The 23,830-nt window shown below is 40.0% G+C and overlaps 2 protein-coding genes across 10 annotated transcripts in view; one reads left to right on the forward strand and one right to left on the reverse strand.

Moving 5' to 3' along the window:
• RNF170 (ring finger protein 170) overlaps positions 1–21,368 on the reverse strand; it is a 30,009-nt gene extending 8,641 nt beyond the window's left edge. The window contains exons 1-6 of one of the 4 annotated variants that reach the window (XM_053916415.2): positions 21,171–21,275; positions 19,117–19,273; positions 14,094–14,237; positions 7,246–7,321; positions 4,263–4,371; positions 846–919 (exon numbers count right to left, since the gene is read on the reverse strand). In XM_053916415.2, coding sequence (XP_053772390.1) covers positions 846–919; positions 4,263–4,371; positions 7,246–7,321; positions 14,094–14,230 — 396 coding nt within the window. In that variant the 5' untranslated portion in view covers positions 14,231–14,237; positions 19,117–19,273; positions 21,171–21,275. Of the gene's footprint in view, positions 1–845; positions 920–4,262; positions 4,372–7,245; positions 7,322–14,093; positions 14,238–19,116; positions 19,274–20,886; positions 21,112–21,170 lie in introns of those variants that run through there. The other 3 variants (XM_024578865.4, XM_045186643.3, XM_045186645.3) reach the window with 3 other exon arrangements.
• Positions 21,369–21,510: 142 nt separating this feature from the next.
• HOOK3 (hook microtubule tethering protein 3) overlaps positions 21,511–23,830 on the forward strand; it is an 86,433-nt gene continuing 84,113 nt past the window's right edge. For all 6 annotated transcript variants that reach the window (XR_008425895.1, XR_008425894.1, XM_024578785.3 and 3 more), the window contains exon 1: positions 21,511–21,806. Coding sequence is in view for 4 of the 6 variants with exons in the window: in XM_024578785.3 (XP_024434553.2) it covers positions 21,750–21,806 (57 nt within the window). In the remaining 2 variants the exon portion in view is untranslated. The remainder of the gene's footprint in view (positions 21,807–23,830) is intronic.

Here is a 23,830-nt window from a genome sequence, read left to right on the forward strand (position 1 = left end):
CCAATCTGACATATTGACTTGGAAACTATCCATTCTAGGACTTTATTTTGCTCACTGGAAGACTTCCTGAGGAAATGCTGTCTTTTTACATGTTCATAACTCATTATCAGAAAGGTGTATATTTTTAATTTAAGTGGAAAATAAAATAACGATAAAGGAAATTATGAAAAACTACATACGGCTGAGATAATGTTCTACTTTGTTCTACTTATTAAAAAAACTAAGAACTTCAGTTTCTCAGATTTTCCTGTATAGTGCCTTTTCCAGCTTGTCAAAGAAACTGAGAAAATGCAGCAATTCCATCTGTGCTGACATTTCAGTCTTATATATGTTTCTAAACTCTTACTGCCTCTGTCCTCAGGTAGCTCCTAGACAGACTACAATGGTCAAATCTGTTCTGGATAATTCAATGTGATTATGTTTCAAGAAAAGACACTTAAAAAATTATTATTCATTATTTCAAGCTATCTGGACCTTTACTGGAGAGAGCAGGTTAAAAATGAGTTGAAAAGGAAATACAATTTTTTTCAAAAGTAGTATAGGGGACATTTGCTTAAGCCTGATTAGCTAGTTCAGTTATTCCTTTGCTAGTATTACAACAAAGACTTTAGAGGGTTTGGACAGGGATTCATTTACCATTTGTTTTTCCTACAACTGAAGGATTGCAAAAGAAATTCCCTTTTTTGAGGTGTCTTAAAGACGTTAAAAAAATGTAACATCACAGAAGCTTTGGATAAAGGAAATTCTTCTAAAAATATCAAAGTAACTCAGAAGTCAGATACAGAAACTAGAAAGATTTACAAAGTGAACTAGCATTTATGATGCCTTCCGGATACACACATTACCGTTTGTCTACAGATTGGACAACTGATGGCCCCAAGCCATGAACCGTATCGCCAGTACGCAATAATGCAGGTACCTGATGGGAAAAAAATTAATACTGATGTTTGAAAGATCTGAAATATTTTAACACTATCACCTGATTTAATTTTTTTTTTACTTTATCCAGCATCTCTTCAGGCAAATTTAAATCTAATAACAATTCCCAGCTATCGAAAAACATTTTTATTTAAACTACCAGTGAATATACAGATATTTTTAGACAAAACCAAGCATGCATTAATTAATTGCTTCAGTGCTGTGAGGCTTACTAGCAAATAATGCATTTCTTATGTAAAGTTAATAAAACAGTAATAAAATATGATTGTATAAATGATACCAACAAATCACAGTCTAAATTTTCTATTCGAAATTACATGTTACAAAAACACAATTACTTTTTTATGAGTTTGGAGAGCCAAGTCACTTAAGTACACACAGCCTAAAGGAAGACCTCAGGCAGCAGTAGGTGAGCTAAGTGTGGAAGCACTAAATTTTAGACCAGCCACAAATGAAGAAGAAAGACTTTTAGACAGTGGCTGATGTTTAAGGGACCAGTTCATCTTCCTCTCTGCAGAACACCTGTTTCTCGGGCCATCCAGGTATCACCGTGAATCTGAACTAAGTGCTTCCTTTCTCCCTCCTACCTCCGGGATTTTCTCTGTATTCTTCCTCTTGCTTTAGCAACCTAGCTTAGCCCTCCTATGTTCCTTATTCTGATTCTTCCAGATCAAATAAATGTCTGGAATTCAGAAGCAGCAACAGCAAAGTGAGGAAACCAAGGTGACACACTTAAAGCAATCAGAGAGTAGTCAAATCTTGAACTGTGCAATACTAAGTACAAAAGGAGTGCAGAGACGGAGAACTCTCTGGGATGTGTTACAGAGTAATCTGCAAAGGAGAAAGCATTTGAACACTGTAGGACAGCAAAAATTTAGATAGGCAGAATTCAGGAGGGAGGATGCTCCAGGCTTTATGAACAGCAGGAGCAAACGCCAAAGGCACAAATAGATGGTATGTGAGGAGACTGGTGAGCACACTGATGGGCTAAGCAAAGGCTGTCCAAATTGGACATTACAGTGGCTATGGGGAAAACTGGTTCAACAATTTAACGATGAATTTAAAAGCGAAACAATCTTTATCTGATATTTTTCCCTACTCTCAGAGTGTTGTGTTATTAGATAATGTTAAGTACTTTGAGCAGTCTAATTTCATATAGAAACTATATAAAAACAAAACTTACTATAAATCTGTTAGTATTATTACCACTTGTAAAGATGCCTTAGATTTATCTACTACCTTCTAGCCCAAAAGTTTAACGTGTTTTGACATGTATTAACTTACTTAATCTCACATCTCTTTTCCACAAATTGGGGTATAGGTGTCCTTGTTTTGCACATTACATAACAGCCACTTGCCTGCACTGAGAAACTATGGTCCAGCCACTTAAACACATCAGTTCACCTGCTAGGACATGCTTGATGCTTTTCCTTATTCTCAACGTTCCCCTCTTTAAAAAGAGAGATCCACCTACATAGGATGGTGGGAGAGATGACTCGATGAGTTTAATCTGAGTCACAATTTCTCTAAATTTGTTTTCTCTAAATTTGTTTTGTGAAATGGGAATGAGACCTCATGAGACTGCTGGAGACTTAAATAAAATGATGAGGGCTACAACTGCCAGTGAGGTGAAGTCTGTTGCTGCACTATTCTTAACTCACTGTGAAGGGGCCGACTAGTTCTGTATGCAGGAACTGAGCCGAAGTGCTCTTGATATACATGGTGTCAACATACTTAAATACTGTTCGAAGACATGCACTTCTGTTTATAGAGAAGTTGAATAACTAGTTTTTTTAACCTCTGAACCAACAGACAGTAAGTAAAAGTGTCTAACAAGTAGAGCAGGATATCAGAAGCAATCTACCCTATTACCTCAGACCCAAAGGTAAAACCAAGAACACAATACAGCCATCTTTCAACTGACTGGGTTATCCACTCAGTGAATTGCTTAAGCCTGGGTTGGCACATAGAGTTCACCTTGCCTGCCAAGCCCCAGTGATTCCTAACACTTGCCTGCAGGACAGTTGGGTCCACATCAGACTCAGTGTCCAAGTGATTAGGAATATCTACCAGGGGTTTGAGAGTGGGGGGAAGTATCTGCTTTCTCTGATGGCCATTTAATTCTCCCTGGCTGATCTTTCATTACTTTGCTCCTCATTAGCATTTCCAACAGATAATTATAATTTGTTAGCTACTTAGGCAAAAACCTTAGGAAAGGGGGTGGAATTACGAGCTGAGGCAATAGTGGGGTTTGTGAGCACTTACTAAATGAGCATAAGGCACTGAAAGTCCTGGACTTCAGTTATGTGCATCACCCCCAACAGCAGAAACAGTAACACTATATACCTGAGATTCTATATAATGAGTCTTAGACAAAAGTAATTTATAGGATCATTGTATGCTCCATTTCTAATTAGTCTTTACGTGGAAATGGTGTGCATTTTGGGAATAATTAGAACCCTATCTTGAATACAGCTCTCCAAACACAAATACCACAGTGAAACATTGGATAAATCTTAAGTAGAGGGTAGTTGTATAAGCTACCAATCAAAAAGCAGAATTGAACACAGGGTTTGAAGTTAGACCTAGGTTTAAAACCTGCCTCTGTCCCTTGGCAGCTGGATTACCCTTTGTAAAATTTCTTAACATATCTGAGCCTTGATTTTGTGGGGTTAGATGAGATGAAGTATGTTAAATGTGTAATAACCGGCTCTCCCCAACTCATATGACCATAACAAGCAATGACTACACGGGATCTCATTATTCTCTATGAAATCTTTCCGGAGGGTAGAAAGCACCCCGTACTGACACTAAATAAGTGTGAAATCAACATTCCCTTGTTTGTTCCACTGTACGCTCTAGGTTTCTCATTCTCTATCAGCACCCCTCTTGAGGTCATGAAGAGAGAGAGTCTAAGAACTTCTGCACTTACTCAGAGTAAGGAAGAGTTAGCAGAGCTAAGGGATGGCCCTGGGTAGGGTCCTTGAGAGAAAAACCTTCCTGCCTTGGGAAGGTTGAATAATAAATAAAACTACTAAAAAGTGAATGAACAATGAGTCAGTCAATCCATCAAGGTGTTGATATACCTGAATTACTATTCAAAGAAACACATTTCTGTATATTAAGAAGTTGACTAACTAGTTTTTAAATCTTTGAACCCACAAACACCAAATAAAAGTGGCCGATAAGTAGAGCAGGGTATCAGGAGCAATCTACACTAGTCATGAAATATGACAAAGAGAAAATCAGGAGCCCAGCCTGTGGAGACATGGGGCTCTTGGTCCGAAGAGTCACTGTTCCCCAGTCCAGCGCTGTTGGCTTACCGCAGAAGAGATGTCCACAGTTCGTTTCCACGGGGGAGGAGGCTTGATGTAAACAGATCGGACAGTACATGTCGGTGTAAAACTGCTGTCGAGCAGCAGCAGGTGCATCCTGACGAGAAAACACGTGTACACAGTTACACACAACACGCAAGCTTTCCAAAGCTATCTTTCTGGTAAACTGTAGTTAAGAATACAGTCAGTGCTGTGTAATCCTCACCAAAGTTTAGATTTGCAACGGTTTAAGGTCTTACAAGTTGGATATAGTTATGAGGCTATACTGTGGTTTTATTTATAAACTGTATGGTCTCTACCTTCCTTCCTGAACAGAATCTAAAGATAAAAACCTAGAGCAACTCAGGAGTTTCTCTTTTACTCTATTAAAATGAGTAAGTTATTCTGAGTAATACAAGGATAAGAACAAGAATAAGAAATGTCAAACTGTTTTAGAAGCATTAGCTTTTTTTCATTTTAAACACCTTTTTCATTCATACATTCCCACCAACTGTTACGTGTATGCTGTACCTTACAAGAAACCAGAATTAAACTTTCAGAGAATATTTGGTCATTTTGGAAGTAGAAAAACATAAGGCCACTGGTAACTTGAATTTAATACTTCACATAATCCAATTAGTAACTTTTATTGTTTCTCAGCAAACATCACTGTTTGGACTGTAATAAGCACGTTGAATAGGATCATCAGTACAAGAGGCATCCAGCTGTCAAAGAGCCCACGAGCATGTGAGTGCAATGAGGACAAGGACTTTAGCTGGAGGACTCACTGTAGTAGAATCCCAGGAACTAAAAGATTATCTACTACCGCTACAATGTGTATCTTAAATACTCATCAAAAGTTTTTATAGTATGTCGCACATGTTATACACAAAGTAGCTGGCACTAAAAATATCAAATAACGGGGTGGGTAGGGCAGGGGAGAGTAATGGGGGGAAAACGGGGACAATTGTAATTAAACAGCAATACAAAATAAATCAAATAAAATAAAACCATCAAATTACTGCCCTGGCCAGGTAGCTCAGTTGGTTAGTGTAGTCCCAATATACCAAAGCTGCAGGTGTGATCCCTGGTCAAGGCACATACAGGAATTAACCAATGAATGCATAAATAACTGGAACAACAATTAGATATCTCTCTCTTTCTCTCTAAACATCAATAAATAAAAAATTAAGCCCTGGCTGGTGTGGCTCAGGGGACTGAGCGCCGGACTGCAAAGCAAAGGGTCACCAGTTCGGTTACTGGTCAGGACACGTGCCTGGGTTGCGGGCCAGGTACCCAGTAGGGGGCACACAAGAGGCAACCACACATTCATGTTTCTCTCCCTCTCTTTCTCCCTCCCTTCCCCTCTGTCTAAAAATAAATAAAATCTTAAAAAAATATAAAAGTTAAAAAATAAAAATTTAAAAAACAAAAACAAAAAATTACCAAAATAAAGTATCAGATTCACTAAATAGGAACTATTATAAAGTAAATCAAAGATTTTGGTCACCACAAATTAATAAACCATAAATCCTGTGTCCTAAAACAGTTCAAAAATACCAGAATATTCTATATGCCAAGGTCACACCTCAATATTATAGTCTTTTATGTCATTTTTTAATGGCGCAACAAAGAAAAACATATAGCACTTAATGTTCCCCTCTCTACTTTTTCTCTTCATTATTATTCTTTGGAAATTAATTGATGAAAAACCAATTACCAGTGCTGTCCAACCAAACTTTATGCAATAATGGGAATTTCCTTTGTCTGTGTTGTCCAATATGGTAGCCACTTGGCTGCTGAGTACCTGAGAAGTGGCTAACGTGACTAAAGTACTGAATTTTAAATGTTCGTCAATTTAAGACTAAGTAACTCGTGTGGCTAGTGGCTATCATACAGGACAGCACGGCACGGGCTAACTACTTTTATTCCCACTAGAGCCAGATGCCATGGTGCGGAAGGCAGGAGGTGGTGAGTGGGACAGCGGTACAAACGACTGGAAGGTCCCCCTCAGTCTGCGACTTCTGTGCATCTAGACCAAGTCGTGTAATCCCAGCGTGAATTTGAGAAAATCTGAGTGAGCTAATATGTTAGAAGAGGATAATAATAGTTGCTTTACTTACTATGCTTGCAGATTAAATAAGAGCAGTATGTGAAATCATTTTGTAAATTATTAAACACTACCCTGGCATAAATTATTGGTAACAATCACTCTGGAAGAGAGTACTACTAACATGCCTAAACTATTTTTGCATCAGTGAATTTAAGTTCTATGATGCAGGAATTCTTGTTTGTTTAGTTGACAACTGAACTCCCAATTCCTAGAACACTGTCTGGCCTACAGTAGATTTTCAATAAATATTTGGTAAGTAGCTAAATGATATGGGTAAAACCTTCTTTGGCATTAAAGTTTGATTGGTGGTTAGAAAATCAATTTTTAAATTTTGTTTCCTGATGTTAGCTATCTTAGCATGAAGGTGTCCAATACCCTAGTTAACCCAGCCTTCATCAAATGTATTACATTGCTGGTTCTTAGAGAGTCCATCTGGTTAAAAGCAAAGAAGAAGCAGATGAGAAAAGTTTCCTTTTTTGCCTAACTAGCTTTCTTTGACCATTGAAGAAAAAGAAAAGGAAAAAAAGCTACCCTGTATAGTCATTTCTTTATAGGTCCTTAGGATATATACGTTAGAATAGTTTTTCCACGACATTTCACTCAAGCCAATTAGACAGGGATTATTCCCTCACATGTAAATGACAGAAAAACTGTTTGTTTTAAAGGGAACTTTTTAAAAAATATGAAAAAACTTGAATAGATTAAGCCTAGTCATTTGCCTAACCTTCAAATAAACAATCAATAGAATAATTTAAGGTAATTTAAAGCAGGAAAGCAGCCCACGTTGCCACAAAGTAATTATTTCACCACAATTTCATAAACAAGGGGGGTAACAGCATCTACTTCTTACATAAATGCACATGTTTACACACACAGTACCTGTTCTGTTTGAAGTTGTTCCCGAAGCACCCTTATTAGTTCTTGGTTTTCCGGGTGAATGTTTTGATGTGCATTTCTGTTGAATAAAATATAATAAGCTTTGAATATAACATATTGTCAGATGAACCATTTTTCTTTATGAGCCTAATTTTTTACCTAAAAAAAAATGTTACCTAGAACTACTGGTAACTAAATACACGTACATGATGATACACAACTGTACTCCAATTCCAGGACTGAACACTCTGGGCTGTTCTGAGACCATTGACTATTGGCTCCTTTCAGGTTTAACTGGCAAATGATGAAATCCAGAGACCTAGCACCTTAGGGATTTAATGTAATTGCAGATTTACAAATAATAAAGGAACTATTAACATATTTAATTCTTTTGTACAATTTCTTCAAAATAAGCAGCTATATAATTCTATGTTATGATGCATTTGAGCACTTTTCCATATCTACTTAGGTCCTCTCCCAACTTTTTACCTATGAGGATAGGGGTACAGAGAAAAACAAAAACTAAAATTACATAATGTAGAAATGCCAAAAGCTAACACACCACTAATATCTTAACGTTAATAAATACAATGGAAAATTAAAGGCAAGAAGATAGTGACTGATGTAATAGGATGGGATAAGACATATGAATATTGAAAATTAGAAGTGATGTTTGGGATGATGGGGTGGGGGTGAAGATTTACATCTGAATCACGGCTTAATTTCATTTGACCGTAAAAGTTTTTCTGAAACCTCTTTAACAGCAATACTTTAAGTCCACATAATCCCAGTATTACTCTAGAGAGGAGCCTTTGCTCTCTGAGTGAACCAATATCCAACAGCAATAAGAATTCTAAATTAATATCCTCATGGGATAGGGAAAATTAAAGAAATCCATCCTATGATTATTCAAGTTTTAGTAAAAAATTCAAATTTTAGAAAAGAAATCTGATAAAATATAACCATCAGTTCAGAGAGGACATAAAAACAATTGAAAGTCAAACACCTCATCAGAAGTTCAACATAAATGTAATGGAACTACTTGAACTGTCTAAACACTTTATTTTTGGTGGATTATTAATTTGAAAATATTACATCTTGTGACTGAATAAATGATTTCTGAAAGAAAGCTACTCTAAGGTGAAAACCATCTAGCGAGGAACAGCAGAGGAGCCGTCTCATTTAATACCAGTGAAGACCTTGCTCAATGGCACCTCTCTGTTCTTTGACAATGGAAAGCCACTCCTCTTCCACCAGATGAGTCATTACTTTGTGACTGCAAGGTCTTTTCCTTCCTTTCCATCAAAATGAAAACTTTCATGCATCAAAGGACACTGTCAAGAACATAAAAAGACAACCAACCAAATGGAATAAAATATTTCTAAATCATGTATTTGATAAGTGATTAATGCCAGGATATATAAAGAACTCTTATAACTAAAAAACAACCAGCAAACAACGCAATTCAAAGATGGGCAAAGGACTTGGAATAGACATTTCTCCAAAGAAGACATACAAATAGCCAATAAACATGGCTCATTATAAGCTCAACATTGTTAGTCATTAGTGAAATGCAAATCAAAACCATAATGAGATATACCCATTAGAATGACTATTATCAAAAAAGCCAGAAAGTAGTACGTGTTGGCAAGGATGTAGAGAAATTGGAACCCTTGCGTGTTACTGTGGGATTGCAAAATGGGGCAGCTGCTGTGAAAAACAGATCGGAGGTGCCTGAAAAACTTATAGAATTACCATATAATCCATCAATTCCAATGGCAAGCAGGGACTCAAAAGAGACACGCGGCCCTGACCGGTGTGGCTCAGTTAGTTGGGAGTCACCTGGCAAACCAAAGGGCTGCCCATTTGATTGCAGGGCACATGCCTAGGTGGTGGGTTTGTCCCTGGTCAAGGTGTGTGCAAGACGCAACCAATCAATGTTTTTCTCTCACATAGATGTTTCTCTCCCTCTCTTTTGCCCTCCTTTCCCCTCCCTCAAAAATTAAATAAATTTTAAAAAGAGATACTTTGTATATCAATGTTCACAGTAGCATCATTCACAACAGCCAAAGTGTAAGAACCCAAATATCCATCAAAAGATAGATAAAATATGGTATAAATACATATATATACCATATACACACACACACAAAATACAATTCCATTTTATTCAGTCATAAAAAAGAATGAAATTCTTATACATGCTACAACATGTATGGACCTTAAATGCAATATGCTAAGTGAAACTGGACATAAATGGACAGATATTGGGTAATTCTACTTTATGAAGTACATAGAATACCCTAATTCATGGAGACAGAAGATGAAATAAAGGTTACCAGGAGCTGGGGTAGGATGAATGGGGAGTTATTGTTTAATTGGTAGAATTTCTGTTTGGAATAAAGCAAGTTCTGGAAATAGACAGTGGTGATGGTTATATGACATTGAGAATATAATTAATGCGACTGAATTGTATACTTAAAATGATACATTTAATATATATATTTTCCCCACAACATAAAAAGTTATAAATTACAGAAAAAAGGCAAAAGGTTTCTTTGCTTGAATTTTAAACTATACATGCTATCCCTCCCTCAACTTATCACTAACTGATAAAGCTGAGTAACAAGATTTCAACTGCCAACTGAATTTGCATCTGAAGAGCTGGAAAGGAACTTAAACTGATGTCCCACCCAGTCATATGACAAATTCAAGACAATGTCCAAGTAATGGGAGGCAGCTTATATAAGTTGAAAAGTTGCATCTTAGGTTCAGCCAAAACTCCCATGAGTTATCTCCATATAGTGGCCCTGTGTGGTAATAGAAAATATATAAATTGTTCTCTGCGCAGGTCCTGGCAGAGTTCCTGAAACACTCATAATTGCTTAAGTGATAAGGACACCAGTAGCATCTTTTGCTCTAATATTTGGCCTTAGACCCTGAGTCCTGACACGGGGCTCCTGAAGTGCTTATAATTTCCTGGGGGATAGTCATGTCTTTGGTTCTAAAGAGGCGACCCTGGGTGGGCTCTTGAATGGCTCCTGGGTGAGAACTAGTCACCAGAAAGACTAAGTCATGACTAGGAGCCTGAAATTTTCAGCTCCATATCCTGTTCTCCAGAGAGGGGGAGGGGCTAGAAATGGAGACAGAACTGATCACATCTCTGCAAGGAGGTCTCCATAAAATCCCAGAGTAAGGAGTCCAGGGAGGTCCCAGGATGGGGAACACATACCAGGAGGGGGACGAGCCCCGGGGTGTAGATGCTCCTGCGTTCAGGGCCCTCCCAGACTTCACCCTATGTATCCCTTCCTCTGGCCATTCATCTGTATCCTTTATCATGCCCTTTAATAAACTGGTAAACATGTTTCCCTGAGTTCTGTGAGTCACTCTAGCAAATTAATTGAATCTGAGGAGGTCATGGAAACCCCCGATTTGTAGCTGAAACAGAACTCAGGACTGTGGGTAACCTGGAGACCTACTACTTGCCATTAACCTCTGAAGTGGGTTAGGGAGCAGTCTTTTGGGACTGGGCCCTTAACCTGTGGGATGTAATGCTATCCTCAGGCAGATAGTGTCAGAATTGAGTTAAATTTTAAGAGACCCAGCTGGTGTCACGAAGAACTGTTTGATGGGGATTTTACCTCCACACAGTTGGTATCTGAAAGTGAACTGTGCTGTGGAGAAGTAAAGGAAACGCACAGGAGACAAACACAGTAGGGAAGAACCAGATTTTTCTTTTACACCCTGGTTCTGCCCACGAAGCTACACAGAATAAACCTGATTTTTCTTTAACAAAAAAGCCCTCACCATATTTAAAGAGTTTTTACGCCCTATGCTCTTTTCCCCTAAGCTGGATATCCTCAGTTCCTTCCAAGCATTTTTATATGATGTTTCTACAGCTTTACCTATTCTGATAACCTACTCTGAATTTTTTCCAGTCTAAAATTATATTCAACCTGGATATAATCCAAAATGAACTTTATCTGGTTATTTTGATTAATGCATCCTAATGTTATTCTATTTTGGCATCTACAGTATACAATTGCTTTATTAAATATAAACTTTTAGTTTGGGCTTCACATCTTTATTATACTAGTAACAATTATCCATAGTAAGTAAGTCAGAAAAACAAATGAGGGAACATAAAAATATCTTTAATAAAATTGTATAAAAATAATTTTAGTAAAATGAGCTACTTGTGGTTTTATGATTTGTCTTTCACTGAAAAATTCTCACTCAACAATTTATCATGGATACCTTCAGATGACAATAAATTTTTACCTACATCCCCTCCTTAATAGGTAAAGAACAAGGTATTTGTAATATACAAATAATAGGTATTTGTATTTGTCTAGTCATTACCCATTTTTAAAACAGCTTTGAGATATAATTGATCACCACAGTCTATTTTAAAACATTTTCATCACCTCAAAAAGAAACCCTATACCCTTTAGCTATCATCCCCTACACCCCTATCTTCCATTCTAGTCCTAAGCAAGCACCAGTCGACTTTATAGATTTTCCAATCGTGGACACCTGTATGGACAGACTCATGTACGGCCTTTGAGTCTAGCTTATTTTACTTAGCACAATGCTTTCAAGTTTGATCTGCGATGTAGCATGTATCAGTCTATCATTCCTTTTCATAGCTGAATAATATTCCATTGTATGGATATACCACATTTTGTTTGTCCATTCATCTGTTGGATATTTAGGTTCATCTGTTGGATATTATGAACACTAAATACTGCTATGAACTCTCCTGTACAAGTTTTTGTATGGAAATGTTTTCATTTCTCATGGGTATGTATACCTAGGAGTGAAACTGCTAGTTCATATGGTTACACCATGTTTAATCATTTGAGGAACTCAGGTTTCCAAAGTGGCTGCACCATTTTCACATTCCCACCAGCAATGTACGAGGGTTCTGATTTCTCCTCATCCTCAATAACAACTGTTAACACCTGCCTGGTTGAGTCTAACCATCCTAGTGGGTATGAAGTTGTATCTCACTATGGTTTTGACCTGCATTTCCCTTTTGGTTAATGATGTCAAGCATCTGTTCCTGTGATCATTGGCCATTTGCAAATCTTCTCTGGAAGAATGTCTATTCCGATCCTTTGTGTATTTATTAATTGGGTTGTTTGTCTTTTTATTATTGAGTTTTGAGTTCTTTATATATTCAGATACAAGGGCCTTATCAGATACATGAAATATTTTCTTCCATTCTGCACGGTGTCTTTTCACTTTCTTGATGATGTTCTTTGAAGCACAATAGCTTGTGAATTTTGATTGAGTCCAATTTATTTATTTTTTTCTTGTCTTGATCATGCTTTTGGTGCCATATCGAAGAATCCTGATGACTTACTCTTGTGTTTCTTAGAAGTTTTAGCTCTTACATTTAGACCTTTCACCAATTTTGAGTTAATTTTTGCACATATTGTGGTATGGATCCAACTTCATTCTTTTCATTTGGCTATCTAGTTGTCCCAACATCATTTGTTGAAATCTTTCCCCTCTGAAAAGTCTTGGCACCATTATCACAGACAGGTTGACCACTGATTTATGGGATGGTCCATTTTTAAATCTTGAGTCTATTGTACTAGTACATTAGCTATCCTTCCCAACTGACAATTTAATACAAATGCTTCTCTTGACTTCTTCAACCAAGCTGTTAATAGAAATGAGTAGAAGAGGCTTAAAGGCAGAGCCCTGTAATAATTCAGGGTCCTCCTTTTTTGATTTACAGTGAAACCTTAGTCAGTAATCCTGGGAACAACCTGTCAACCAGTTAAGAATTAAACCTGCTATCACTTCACTATCATTTCCCCATTATGTGAACAAGTATATCACCAGGTACTATGTAAAATGCTCTACTGAAATCAAGATGATGTTACCCTAATTAGAAAATAACCAAGCTGACATAAAAGAGTAAATTACCATTTTTCCCTAAACGTTCACATTCTGTTTAATAATTCTTTCTATCATTTTTACAGGAAACTCACTGATTTGAAATTTTTGGAATTAATCTTTTTCTATTTTATACTTTTTTCGCCCATTTCTATTTTCAATGATATATATTTATCTCCATGTGTTAATACTTAAATTTCTAGTTTATTACCTAGTCTCTGTGCATTGGTTTATAGCAGCAATTTTCAACCTTTTTCATCTCATGGTACATATAAACTAATTACCAAAATTTTGTGGCTTACCAAAAAATATATTTTTTGAAAATCTGACCAAAATAATAGGTATAATTTTGATTCATTCACACCAGACAGCTATTGTTGTTTTGACTGTTGTCTTTTTTTTTTTTTTTTAATTTCACAAGCTAAGAGAAAAGAAGTCAGTGCCCCTGACTAAACAGTCAGGTATTGCAAGTTTTAAAAAGTCTTGTGGCAGACTGGTTTCCGATTCTGTAAGAGTAATTTTAATTCTAATCTAAATTCCCTCTATACTGTACAAGGGTTTTTTGGCCTCAGTTTTTACATTTAAACACTGAAAATATTTTGTACTTATTATATCACCTACAAATTAATAGATTCAATTATGAAAAATTACATTTTCAAATTGTGATACTCCTATAGAAATATTAATATTTTATTCAAAATACAGATAATACATCTAAATTTTATCAAATAAGACAGATGATTTCTCCTGACATCATTGGGAGAAATGTATGGTAGCACTTAGGGCCCAGTGGAAAATAAAATACCTTCATAAATGTGTATAATCTTTGAGATCTAGTACTTGCTTTTCACATTAAGTATTCGACATTACTAGAAGCAGTCAGAAAGTCAGTGACCTTTGGAAATATATATTATTTCAATTTTTTTGTCCTTTAGTCTCACCTGAAAAGTGCATATACCAGGGTAGCAATCAAAGCGAAACTGACCACAACTGCCACAAGTACTTGGTCACTTACTCCTTCTATGACTGAATCATCATCCAGTTTCAAACTTTGAACTTCACCCTGATATTTGGCCATTTCAGGTCTAAAAGATAAGAAACAAGACGAAAGTTACAAATGACCCAGTATAAAGAAAATATACTAATAAAAATATAACTGATTTCTAATATATTTTTTTCTAGTACCCATCTAAAGTAGGTAATTCCAGTGTGGACTGCCCCATTAATGATTTCCTTAAAATTTGCCAGACATTATTTTGGAGAGCATTTGATTCTATATCCTTTAAGAAAAACAATTGCTATGATGTAACATCCATTTATATTTTTTATCTTTTTTTTCAAGCTTAGCTCCTTTTTTAAACTTATTTTTTTAATATTTTATTTATTTTCAGAAAATGGGGGCGGGAGGGAGAATGAGAGGGAAACACTGATGAGCGAAGGAAACATGATGGATTGCCTTCCAGATGCCCCTGGCCCGCAACCCAGGCATGTGCCCTGACTGTTACAGAACAGACCCGTGGCAGGGGGGAGTGGTGGTGGTGAGTGATATATTACTACTGAAAGGACCCCACTTTTTCTCTGGGGGTCCCCCCCACACCTACTAGGTCTGCTTTGCCCGCCACCAGATGAAAAATGTCTCTCAATGCCAGAGATTGGTTAAAAGGAAAAGAATTATTTATTTAAAAGTTATACAGACTGAGAGTAATGACTTAATGTCTTCATTAAAATACTGAAGTTCTTTAGAATACCCACAAAAGCATGCAGTCCTTCCTTCTGCCCTTTGCCCAGTCCGGGGTACAGTATCTCAAAAAAAGAAGTAGAAGTCTGTGGTTCAGGCAGCCCCTCGGTTCCAGCACCATCCACTGTGTCGCCACTGTGATCTCCACTTAATGCATAGCCATGTGGCACCTTCTGGTGGCCCACTAGCACCGACTCCTTTCTCCCCTTTTCTTCCAGGCAAAGTCTCTCCTGCTGCCTAAGCCACGTGGCAAAAGGGAGCACCCCAAAGCCGCATGGTCCTTCTTGGTACAGCTGCTGCTCCTGGGTTTAAATCCTGGTGCCAGTCTTCCTCTGCAGCCCCATTTCCGACTCCTCCTACATTCAGTTAAACCTGCCAGTATTCCTGTATTCTTCCAACTTTACTGGGCTGCCATAGTAAGTCGGGCAGGCATGACCCCATCGCATGGAGCCAATCATCTCCAAGCTCTCAAGTAGGTGCTGTAACCAGGGGGAGTCACTTTCCAGTTACGTCCTGGGTGGAAGTCACTCCCATCCCCCTGGCTCAAAGCATGGCCACAGCTATTTAACACATCTATGAAACCAGTTAAAGGTTATAGATTTGTTAAATGACCATGCCAGAGGTTAGCTGCACAACTGTTGCTGTACAAAACAGCTCTCAATGGCCCTGTTCCATGCGTCCAGTCCCCCAGCTCAGACTGGTGGGGGTAATGACATCATATATATATTTTTCTCTAATATTTCCTGAACACCCTGAGTTCTGGACCCCATTATAAATCCCTATTCCCGCCCCCCCCCACCCCCCCACCCCCCCGCCTGGCTGCACCCTCTCACATGACCAGGAATCCAAACGCATGACCCTTTGGTTCACAGGCCAGCGCTCAATCCACCGAGCCACACCAGCCAGGGCAGCGCTTTTAAATTTTAAGAAAAAAAAAAAGATATTCCTCACGCCCAAATGCTCTTTTCTTATGCTTGAATACCAAGGTTCTCCAAGTAGATCAGATCCCTCTTCTTCCTCATGGCTCTGTATGTACACCATAGAATTTATCACATGTGGATAAGGAAGGAAGTACTGTTTTTTCCATACACATTCCTACATTACCTAGCATAGTGCCCGGTACACGGTAGGACCTAGTAATATATGTTTAAATAAGAGTGACTTACCTTACTTACAGTGTTAGTAATTGCAAAAGTGCTGGAAAAGTAAAGACAATGAGGCTACTGGACATTTGCATCTATACTAAGACTACTTGAATTAATGAAAATTGCGGTTCTTGAAAAACTATTAGTCTCACCTGGGACTAACCCCAGCTTATGGTTCAGAATTCTTTGAATTGCCTAGAATATGGAATCGCTCTTAAGCTGCATTTCCTTTCGAAGAAGAGAAAAGGGAGGGTATGAAACTCTCCTTCCCACAGAAGAAACTAAAGAGAAATGGTAATACCCAATTTCTATGGGTATGAGAGGAGATAGCTCAACCACATTTCAGGTGTTTTTCAGATGGCAAAACAGTGAAATTCAAAGACTGGTAAGACACCTAAATGGAAATAAAGGAAATATTCAATTAAACATATACGACTATTCCTAATTAAAATAAAATTCTGTATTTCTCTTATAATATCATTAATCAGAAGAGTGTCTGTTAAGAAGAATCTTTGAGTGTGAAAGTCTAAGACCTTTGAAAAGAATCTGAACTGGCTGCTTGTAAGAAAATTACCTCTTAATTTTCTTAAAGCAAACAAATAGATCAAAGGAGCTTTTCATTAGCTTTACACATAGTAATGGCCTGATACATGAGGAATTTTCTAATGACAGGTTTCAAATATCCATGATGAAGGCTCACACCTGGAAACAGAGAAAAGAGCCTTAACTCCAGTATTTTTATTCAAAAGAACAGCCAAATGAACTGCCAACTGAAACTGAAGAGTCTCCTATGATCTGGGGTGGGCCATGTAGTCAATTTAGATTTTTATTTTACCAGGTTTCCTCTTTTTAAATTATAGATGCTATAACTATGTCAAAAGTCCTAAGGGCAGTGAGAACTCTTTGCATCTGCCCAAAGATAACTAAAATGTTATCTCGTGTTGAGATTCCCAGCCTCTAATTACCGAATCTAATTATTTCAGAGTTGTGAGGATCTTCTTTTATACTATACATTTTAGGGAGTGTACTACTTTATGCTTTAAAAAAAAAAAAAAAAGAATTGTATGCCTCAGGTTTTCAGGGGAGAAAGTGATGAGTAATTTCCTTCGCCTTCCTTTGGCTGCCCAAATGTAAAAAAAAAAAAAAAAAGATGATGTTTGTTTCTATGTCCTTCCAGGAATAATCAGTGGTAATGTGACTAAATTCTACTGTACTACTACTACTAATATATATATATAGACATATATACACATGTATATACACACACATACACACATATATACACACACACATACTCCTTCTACTATATATACACATGTGTATAGGACTTCTATGTAATTACACCCTTAAAATACTGCTTCATGAACACTTCAAGAGCTCACATATCCAGGATACGTTAAGTACTGCAAAGCCATATAATATTATTTGCTATCATTTATAGCAGAAGTTCCCGAAGAAGAGGCTCAGGCTAAGGGTAGGAGGGGAGACTGCTGAGAGGACCAGAGAGGTCAGCTGCATTTTCCTGCCATGTGGAAACCCTACTTAAACCTAGGGACTCTCACATGGAGAACTACTAATGATGACTGACCTTCTTGCTGGTGGCTTTAAATGGTTTGTGTTACTTCCATCACTACACTTCTCTGATCCATAGTTTTTTGGAACAGAAAAAAACAAACAAACCAGGAAATATACACACCAAGGGTTAAAGTGGCTACAAATGAGGAGCACAACCGGAAAAGCCATATCTTCACTTTTCCCAGGATACAGTTTTATAGTTTGAATTCAAGTACATATTAGGTTAACAATAAAAAGAAAAGCCAGTGCCTGCTTCCTCCCTTGAGAGATAAAAATTAGGCTTCAACACTCAGATTTAAAATGCCTACCTCCAGCCCTGGCTGGTGTGGCTCAGTGGACTGAGTGCCGGCCTGTGAACCAAAGGGTCACTGGTTCAATTCCCAGTCAGGGTACATGCCTGGTTTGTGGGCCAGGTCCCCAGGGGTGTGTGAGAGTCAACCACACATTGATGTTTCTTTCTCCCTCCTTTTCCCTCTCACTAAATATAAATAAACAAAGTCTTAAAGAAAAAAAAAGTGTCTCTAGCCTCATTCTTACCTGCCACTTGTTTCTTGATGGTGTCTTATAAAGACCACTGGGAGGCACTGACTATGTCTCATTCCCTTGAGCAGTGCACAGGGAATACTACATGTTGTAGGGACCAATAAATGCAGCTGCCTTCAAACCCGGAAACAAGGTTACTAAATTTATAAAATATGGTATATAATCTATTTCATAGGGTCTTGTCAAATATGAAAATGTGTTACTAATTTTTTTAACTATTTGAGATTTAAAGAAACAAAACACTGTATATCTTCAAAACGGTGTTGCTAATTGATGAATAATTAATAGAATAATTGATAGAAGCAGAGCTGGGTTCTAGCTTTGCTATTTCTTAGCTGGCAAAGTTTTAGTGAGGAATATCTTAATATATCAAAGAAGAATAAGCTTTGGAGTCAGACAACTGTGTACTTATGTGAAATCTGGATCTCAGCTTCTTTATATGTAAAACACATAATATTAATTTGAACCATATCAAACTGTCACTTTTTGGCAAAAAACCCGCCTTGTTTTATGGAGCTTAGGGAATGATGAAGAAACATTTAGCATATTGCTTGGCACATCATATAGGCTCTCAGTAAATGGAAGCTATAATATTTTGATTACTGTTATTAACAACTGTCAAGGAATCAGCTGAACCATGATGAAACTTAACCATACTTTCCCCATAGCTGCACTATGTAGCATCTCAAACTGTCTTTAATCAAAGCTCTAAGTATGTATTATTACCTGGGCAGACGGGATAAACTTGAGAACAGTGCCATGCAGGGCACCACCACATTTACTTGAATCTGATAGGCAGCTGTAGATAAGAAGTAGCCTCCAACTAACCAGAGCAAGGAGACAGCTAAGTTCCACTCACTTCTCTTTGGTCTTTCCCAGTTTTCAGGAAACACAGACACACACACAAACAATGCAAGTATAGGAAATTCCGTAACTTCAAAGGATAAACTCATTGTCTTTTACCCAAGCTCATGGAGGAACGTGATGGCCACATGGCTGCTGCAACAATTACTGACGTCCAAGAAGTTTTAGTATTTCCTTCATGGAAGGTAACTGGAGTTACACAATGGAACCTCAAGAACACTGCAATGCCATGCACAAACGCATTGGGATGAGCAGCCTGGCATGAAAAAGGAGGCTTAAGTCAGTTGTGTCAAAGCCTTGAAAACTTGAGCAGCTGGAGTTCGGGGGCTCACTACACCCCAGTCCTTCCAGAAGAGGCTAGCTAGCATCTTCTTCTCCACATCCAACAAGTTGCAGGGGAGTCAGGCTCATGTACTGACTTTGCATGCCTAACAAGGGTAATAGGTCATTTAAAAGTGGAAGGGATTCTACCCCTTGCAGAAACAACCTACCATGGAATGTGGGAACTCTGGTTTGACAAAGAGCCACAAGGCACCAAAGGAAACAAAAGCAGGTGAGAAGCATATTTATCATTTCTAAAGGTTTCTCTACCCTTAGTGTAGGGAAGACGATTCACAAGAACCACTGAGAAGACTTCAATAAGATTTTTTACATTCACAAAATGAGAAATCATCATAGGAACTGTTAACCCTGTAAGGCATCATTAAAAAGTCAGTACCATCCTGATTGTTCTAAATGCTCACTAACAAAACCTACTTTTAATGAAAATAAAAGGGGCTCCAGGTACTGCAAACCAAAGTAAAGATGTGTCGTTGGAAGTTAAATTTGCCACACCTCAAATAAGTTTGGCATCACCAAATAAAACTGATGCATACCTATTTTTATGAACTAACAATTCTCCTAGAACTCTAAGGCATGTATTCTCAAAAAACTCTTACACATTTGCACTAGTATCTAGTTTAAGAATGCTTACAGCACTGTTCTTAACATCCCCAAATTGGAACAACAAAATGCCCATCAACAGTAGAATGGATAGTTACATTCATACAATGGAAAACTAGACAGCAATAAAATTACCTATAGATATATACAAATTCACCATTAATTCAAAGCCACAAAATAACACAATTATGATCCCACTCATAAAAGTTCAAAACAGGGCCTGGCTGCTGTAGCTCAGTGGACTGAGAACTGGCCTGCAAAACAAAGTGTCGCTGGTTTGAGTCCCAGTCAGGGCACATGCCTGGGTTGCAGGCCAGGTCCCCAGTGGGCAGCACATGAGAGGCAAGCACACATTGATGTTTCTCTTGCTCTCTTTCTCCCTCCCTTTCCCACTCTCTAAAAATAAATAAATAAATAAAAGTTCAAAACAGGCAAGTAAAACTATATTGTTTAGGCATGCATACCCACGTGGTAAATCTATAAGGAAAAGCAAGAAAGTCGATCAGTCTAGGGAGGAAACCGCGCTCAGAAGGGAATACAAGGGGTGGGTGAAACTCCTGAGGTACCATCAATGATCTTTGTTTTTGTCTGGGTGTTTTATTGTTAATTATTCATTAGACATGTTCGTTGTATGCAGTTCCCCGCATGTCATATCTCATAAAAACGTATCGGTAATCCTGCAGAGATTCACACCTCTAAAAATGTGAGAGCTCGCGGATGATCCATCTAGCCATTAAGGATGAAGGCCAGAATTTAGCAGCAGGACACTGGGAGAAACAGGCCCTAGGAACTGTCGGGTCCTCACTGATAGGTGAACTGGGGCACACCTTCTCCCCACTTTATGTAACTAAAGTTTTCAGAGGATCGAAGGTCCACGAGAGCCAAGAAGCTCGGCGGCGGGCTGTCCTCATCGCCAGCCAAACCCACCTAAAACCCCCGAGACGTCCGCCACTTCAGCCCTTCCACCGTCTCCGGGGGATTTAGGACCGGACCGGGCGACGCCAGAGCTTTGCCCGGGCTTCCCGAAGGAAGGCGGAGCCTGGGAGTCCGAGGTAGAGACTCTCCAGCCCCGAAGAGCCTCGGGAGCGCCCAAACCCCCGGGGAGTGTCGCCCACGCCGGACCCCGCGGAAACTCCGCAGGCCCGGACCCGGTGGGTGGGTGTGGCCGGCCACGGCCTTGCAACCCCGAGGGGTGGGAAGGGGGCGCGTACCTCTCCACCGCAGAGGATACCTCGCCAATTCCGGGTGATTGAGGGTAGAGATTATTTCCGGGGACTGCCCCCGTCTCCCCTCCCCGCCAACCACTAGCTGTCTCCTTTCTACTTTGGAGTGCGAGCCCAGGCGCACGCGCATAGCTGCGCTTCCGTGAGGACGCGCGTGGAGGACCCGCCGTCGCCGCCAGGGCCCGGCGCGCGCGCGCCGAGACACGCAGGGGCCGGCGTCGGGGCGCGCGCGCCGGCGGCGGAGGGAGGCGGGACGGCCGCAGCGCGACTGCGCGCAGTGGCCCGTCGGCCGCAGCTCTAGCCAGGGCTGGGGGCGGGGACCCGGGCTGCGGGCGTGGCCCGAGGCGAGCGCAGCGGACGCGCGTCCAGAGTGAAAAGAAGGAGGGGCGCCGGGAGTGACTGTGCGGGAGCAGCTGCCAGCCCCCGACCGGAGTCGGCGGCTCGGGCCCCTGGACGAAGTGGGCCAGAGGCCAGATCTGCTCCCCGGACCCTCCGACGCGGTCCCAGCCCGAGCGGCAGCGGTTCCTGGCGAGGTGGGGAGGCGCTGCCAAGCCCCAGCAGGGGAAGATGTTCAGCGTGGAGTCGGCGGAACGGGTGGAGCTGTGCGAGAGCCTTCTCACTTGGGTACGTGTGGACCGGCTGATCGGGGGAAGACCCCCAGCCCCCCGGCTGCTTTTCCGGGATCCCCCCCAGCGCTCGTCGCGGGGGGCGAGCGCCGGGACAGCGGTGCCGTCACATCCGGGGCCTGGGGCGGGCGGAGCCGGGGGACACTGGTGCGGGCCGCGTCTACACCGGCGGCCGGGCGGGGGTCTCCAGGGGGCTGCCGGGCGCGGGAGGTTCGGCCCAGGGTCTGAGGGAGACTTGCCGGGCTTGAGGTCTTGGCCCGGTGGAGGCTAATGATGGGGTGCAGGCGGCACTGTAATTAGGGTTGTTTGCAGCTGATGAGGCGCTGGCGCTTCACTCTCGCGCTCCTAGGGACACCGAAGCGTTGCTTCCCTCTGCCTCCGGGACAGCCGGTAGAGGCACTCGGGACCCCTGGTTACGACGCTCCTCGCCTTTGTTGTGTCGTTCTCGGTTGGTGGAGCGCAGCCCCTTAAGGGCTGAGCCGGCCCACTGGAAAAAGAGATACTTTTAAGGGAGGGTAGGAAAAATACAGTAAGACATTCAGAAGCACTATTTAAAATGCTAGATGCATTTTAGCGATTAGAAAGCAAGCGGTGTGGAGGTGCTTATTAAAGGTAGTACAGATAAAAACAAATCTGGAAGGTATTTGGGAATCAGCCAAGGAACTCGACATTTCAGGGGCAGCGTTATGGGATTCTAATCTGGAATTACCAAGCGCCTATTAAAGTTCTCACGTTTTAAAGTAAATATGTGTTCGATTCTGATGCCACCATTCGTGCCTTGAGCCACCCCTTCAAGAGCTGGACATGAAAACCCCTGATTGTGTGTTTCTCTCTGTGGTGTCAGTTCCTGGTGTGTGTGTGTGTGTGTGTGTGTGTGCGTGCGTGCACGTGTGTGTAGGGGTCTTCAGAGCCACGGGATAAACCCAGTGCTTCTTTCGGGAGCATTCGTTTTATTCACTTCTAAAAATGTTAAATATCGTTTCTAGAGTAAAACACTGGTATGTTTATGGAGGTGACTACCCCATTTGTATTAACGTTAAAGGTAAAACACAAATGTCAAAGAAACACTTTTAGCGGTGCCTTGATACAGTTCAGATCCCTGGAGTATAGACGTCACTGTCCCGTGTAGGGGCACTTTGGTGGGAAGGTTAGAGAAGCGTTATTGTGACAAACGTAATGAAAATAGTATGAAGTTTTTGTAATTTGGCTTGTCATGAATCAAACTTTGTCTTCTAAAACAATATGCACAGAGGCAGAGCTTGATAGTACTCATGAACTTTTATATTGGGCCATTCTTGGGATTTCAGATTGTTTGCAATAATATTAACATAGAGTTTACAGCTGTAACGCTTCCAACTTCAGGCTGGGAGATGGGTTTCACTGCTGTATTTTAGAGGAGAGAGAAACTGATAAGCTGCACAATGTGGCCAAGGTTTGACTAGGCAGAAGAGAGATAAAAGAAAGAATTACCACATTCTTTGATACTGTGGAAGGAATAGGTTTGGCAGAGGTTGTAAACAGAAGATTAAGGATCTGAAGATGTGCATTTTTGAGTCCCTACAAAGTAGAGCCTCCCTCCATGCTAGAAGAAGAGGCAAGAGGGCACAGATGAGGAAGCTAATTGAATTGGAAGTAGGGCTACATTGTTTAAAGTCTAGAAAGAGGAGTCATGGAAACAAAGAGGTGTATTTCAAAGCCATCTGCTAAAAGATAGTAGTGCAGTTATTTGAGTGAGAAATGCTAATAAAAATAATAGAGGAAGGACACAGGGAAGTTTGAAAGGCTGCTAACAGAGGCACACAATGTCAGAGCATCTATTTAGAATCTGGTAAAATGTCAAAACAGGTAATCCAGGTTATCAGCTGTTGAGAGAGGTCAGGGAATATGGCAAAAAGAAAAGCCTTTTTGAAATGCCACTGGAAGGCTCATCAAGGACAATTTCTGGAGAAGATAAGGTTAGAAATTACAGGGACAAAACTGGAGGACAGAGTTCATACAAAGATGTACAATTCTAAGATTTGG

Source organism: Desmodus rotundus, chromosome 13 (assembly GCF_022682495.2).
Source record: "Desmodus rotundus isolate HL8 chromosome 13, HLdesRot8A.1, whole genome shotgun sequence".
NCBI lineage: Eukaryota > Metazoa > Chordata > Mammalia > Chiroptera > Phyllostomidae > Desmodus > Desmodus rotundus.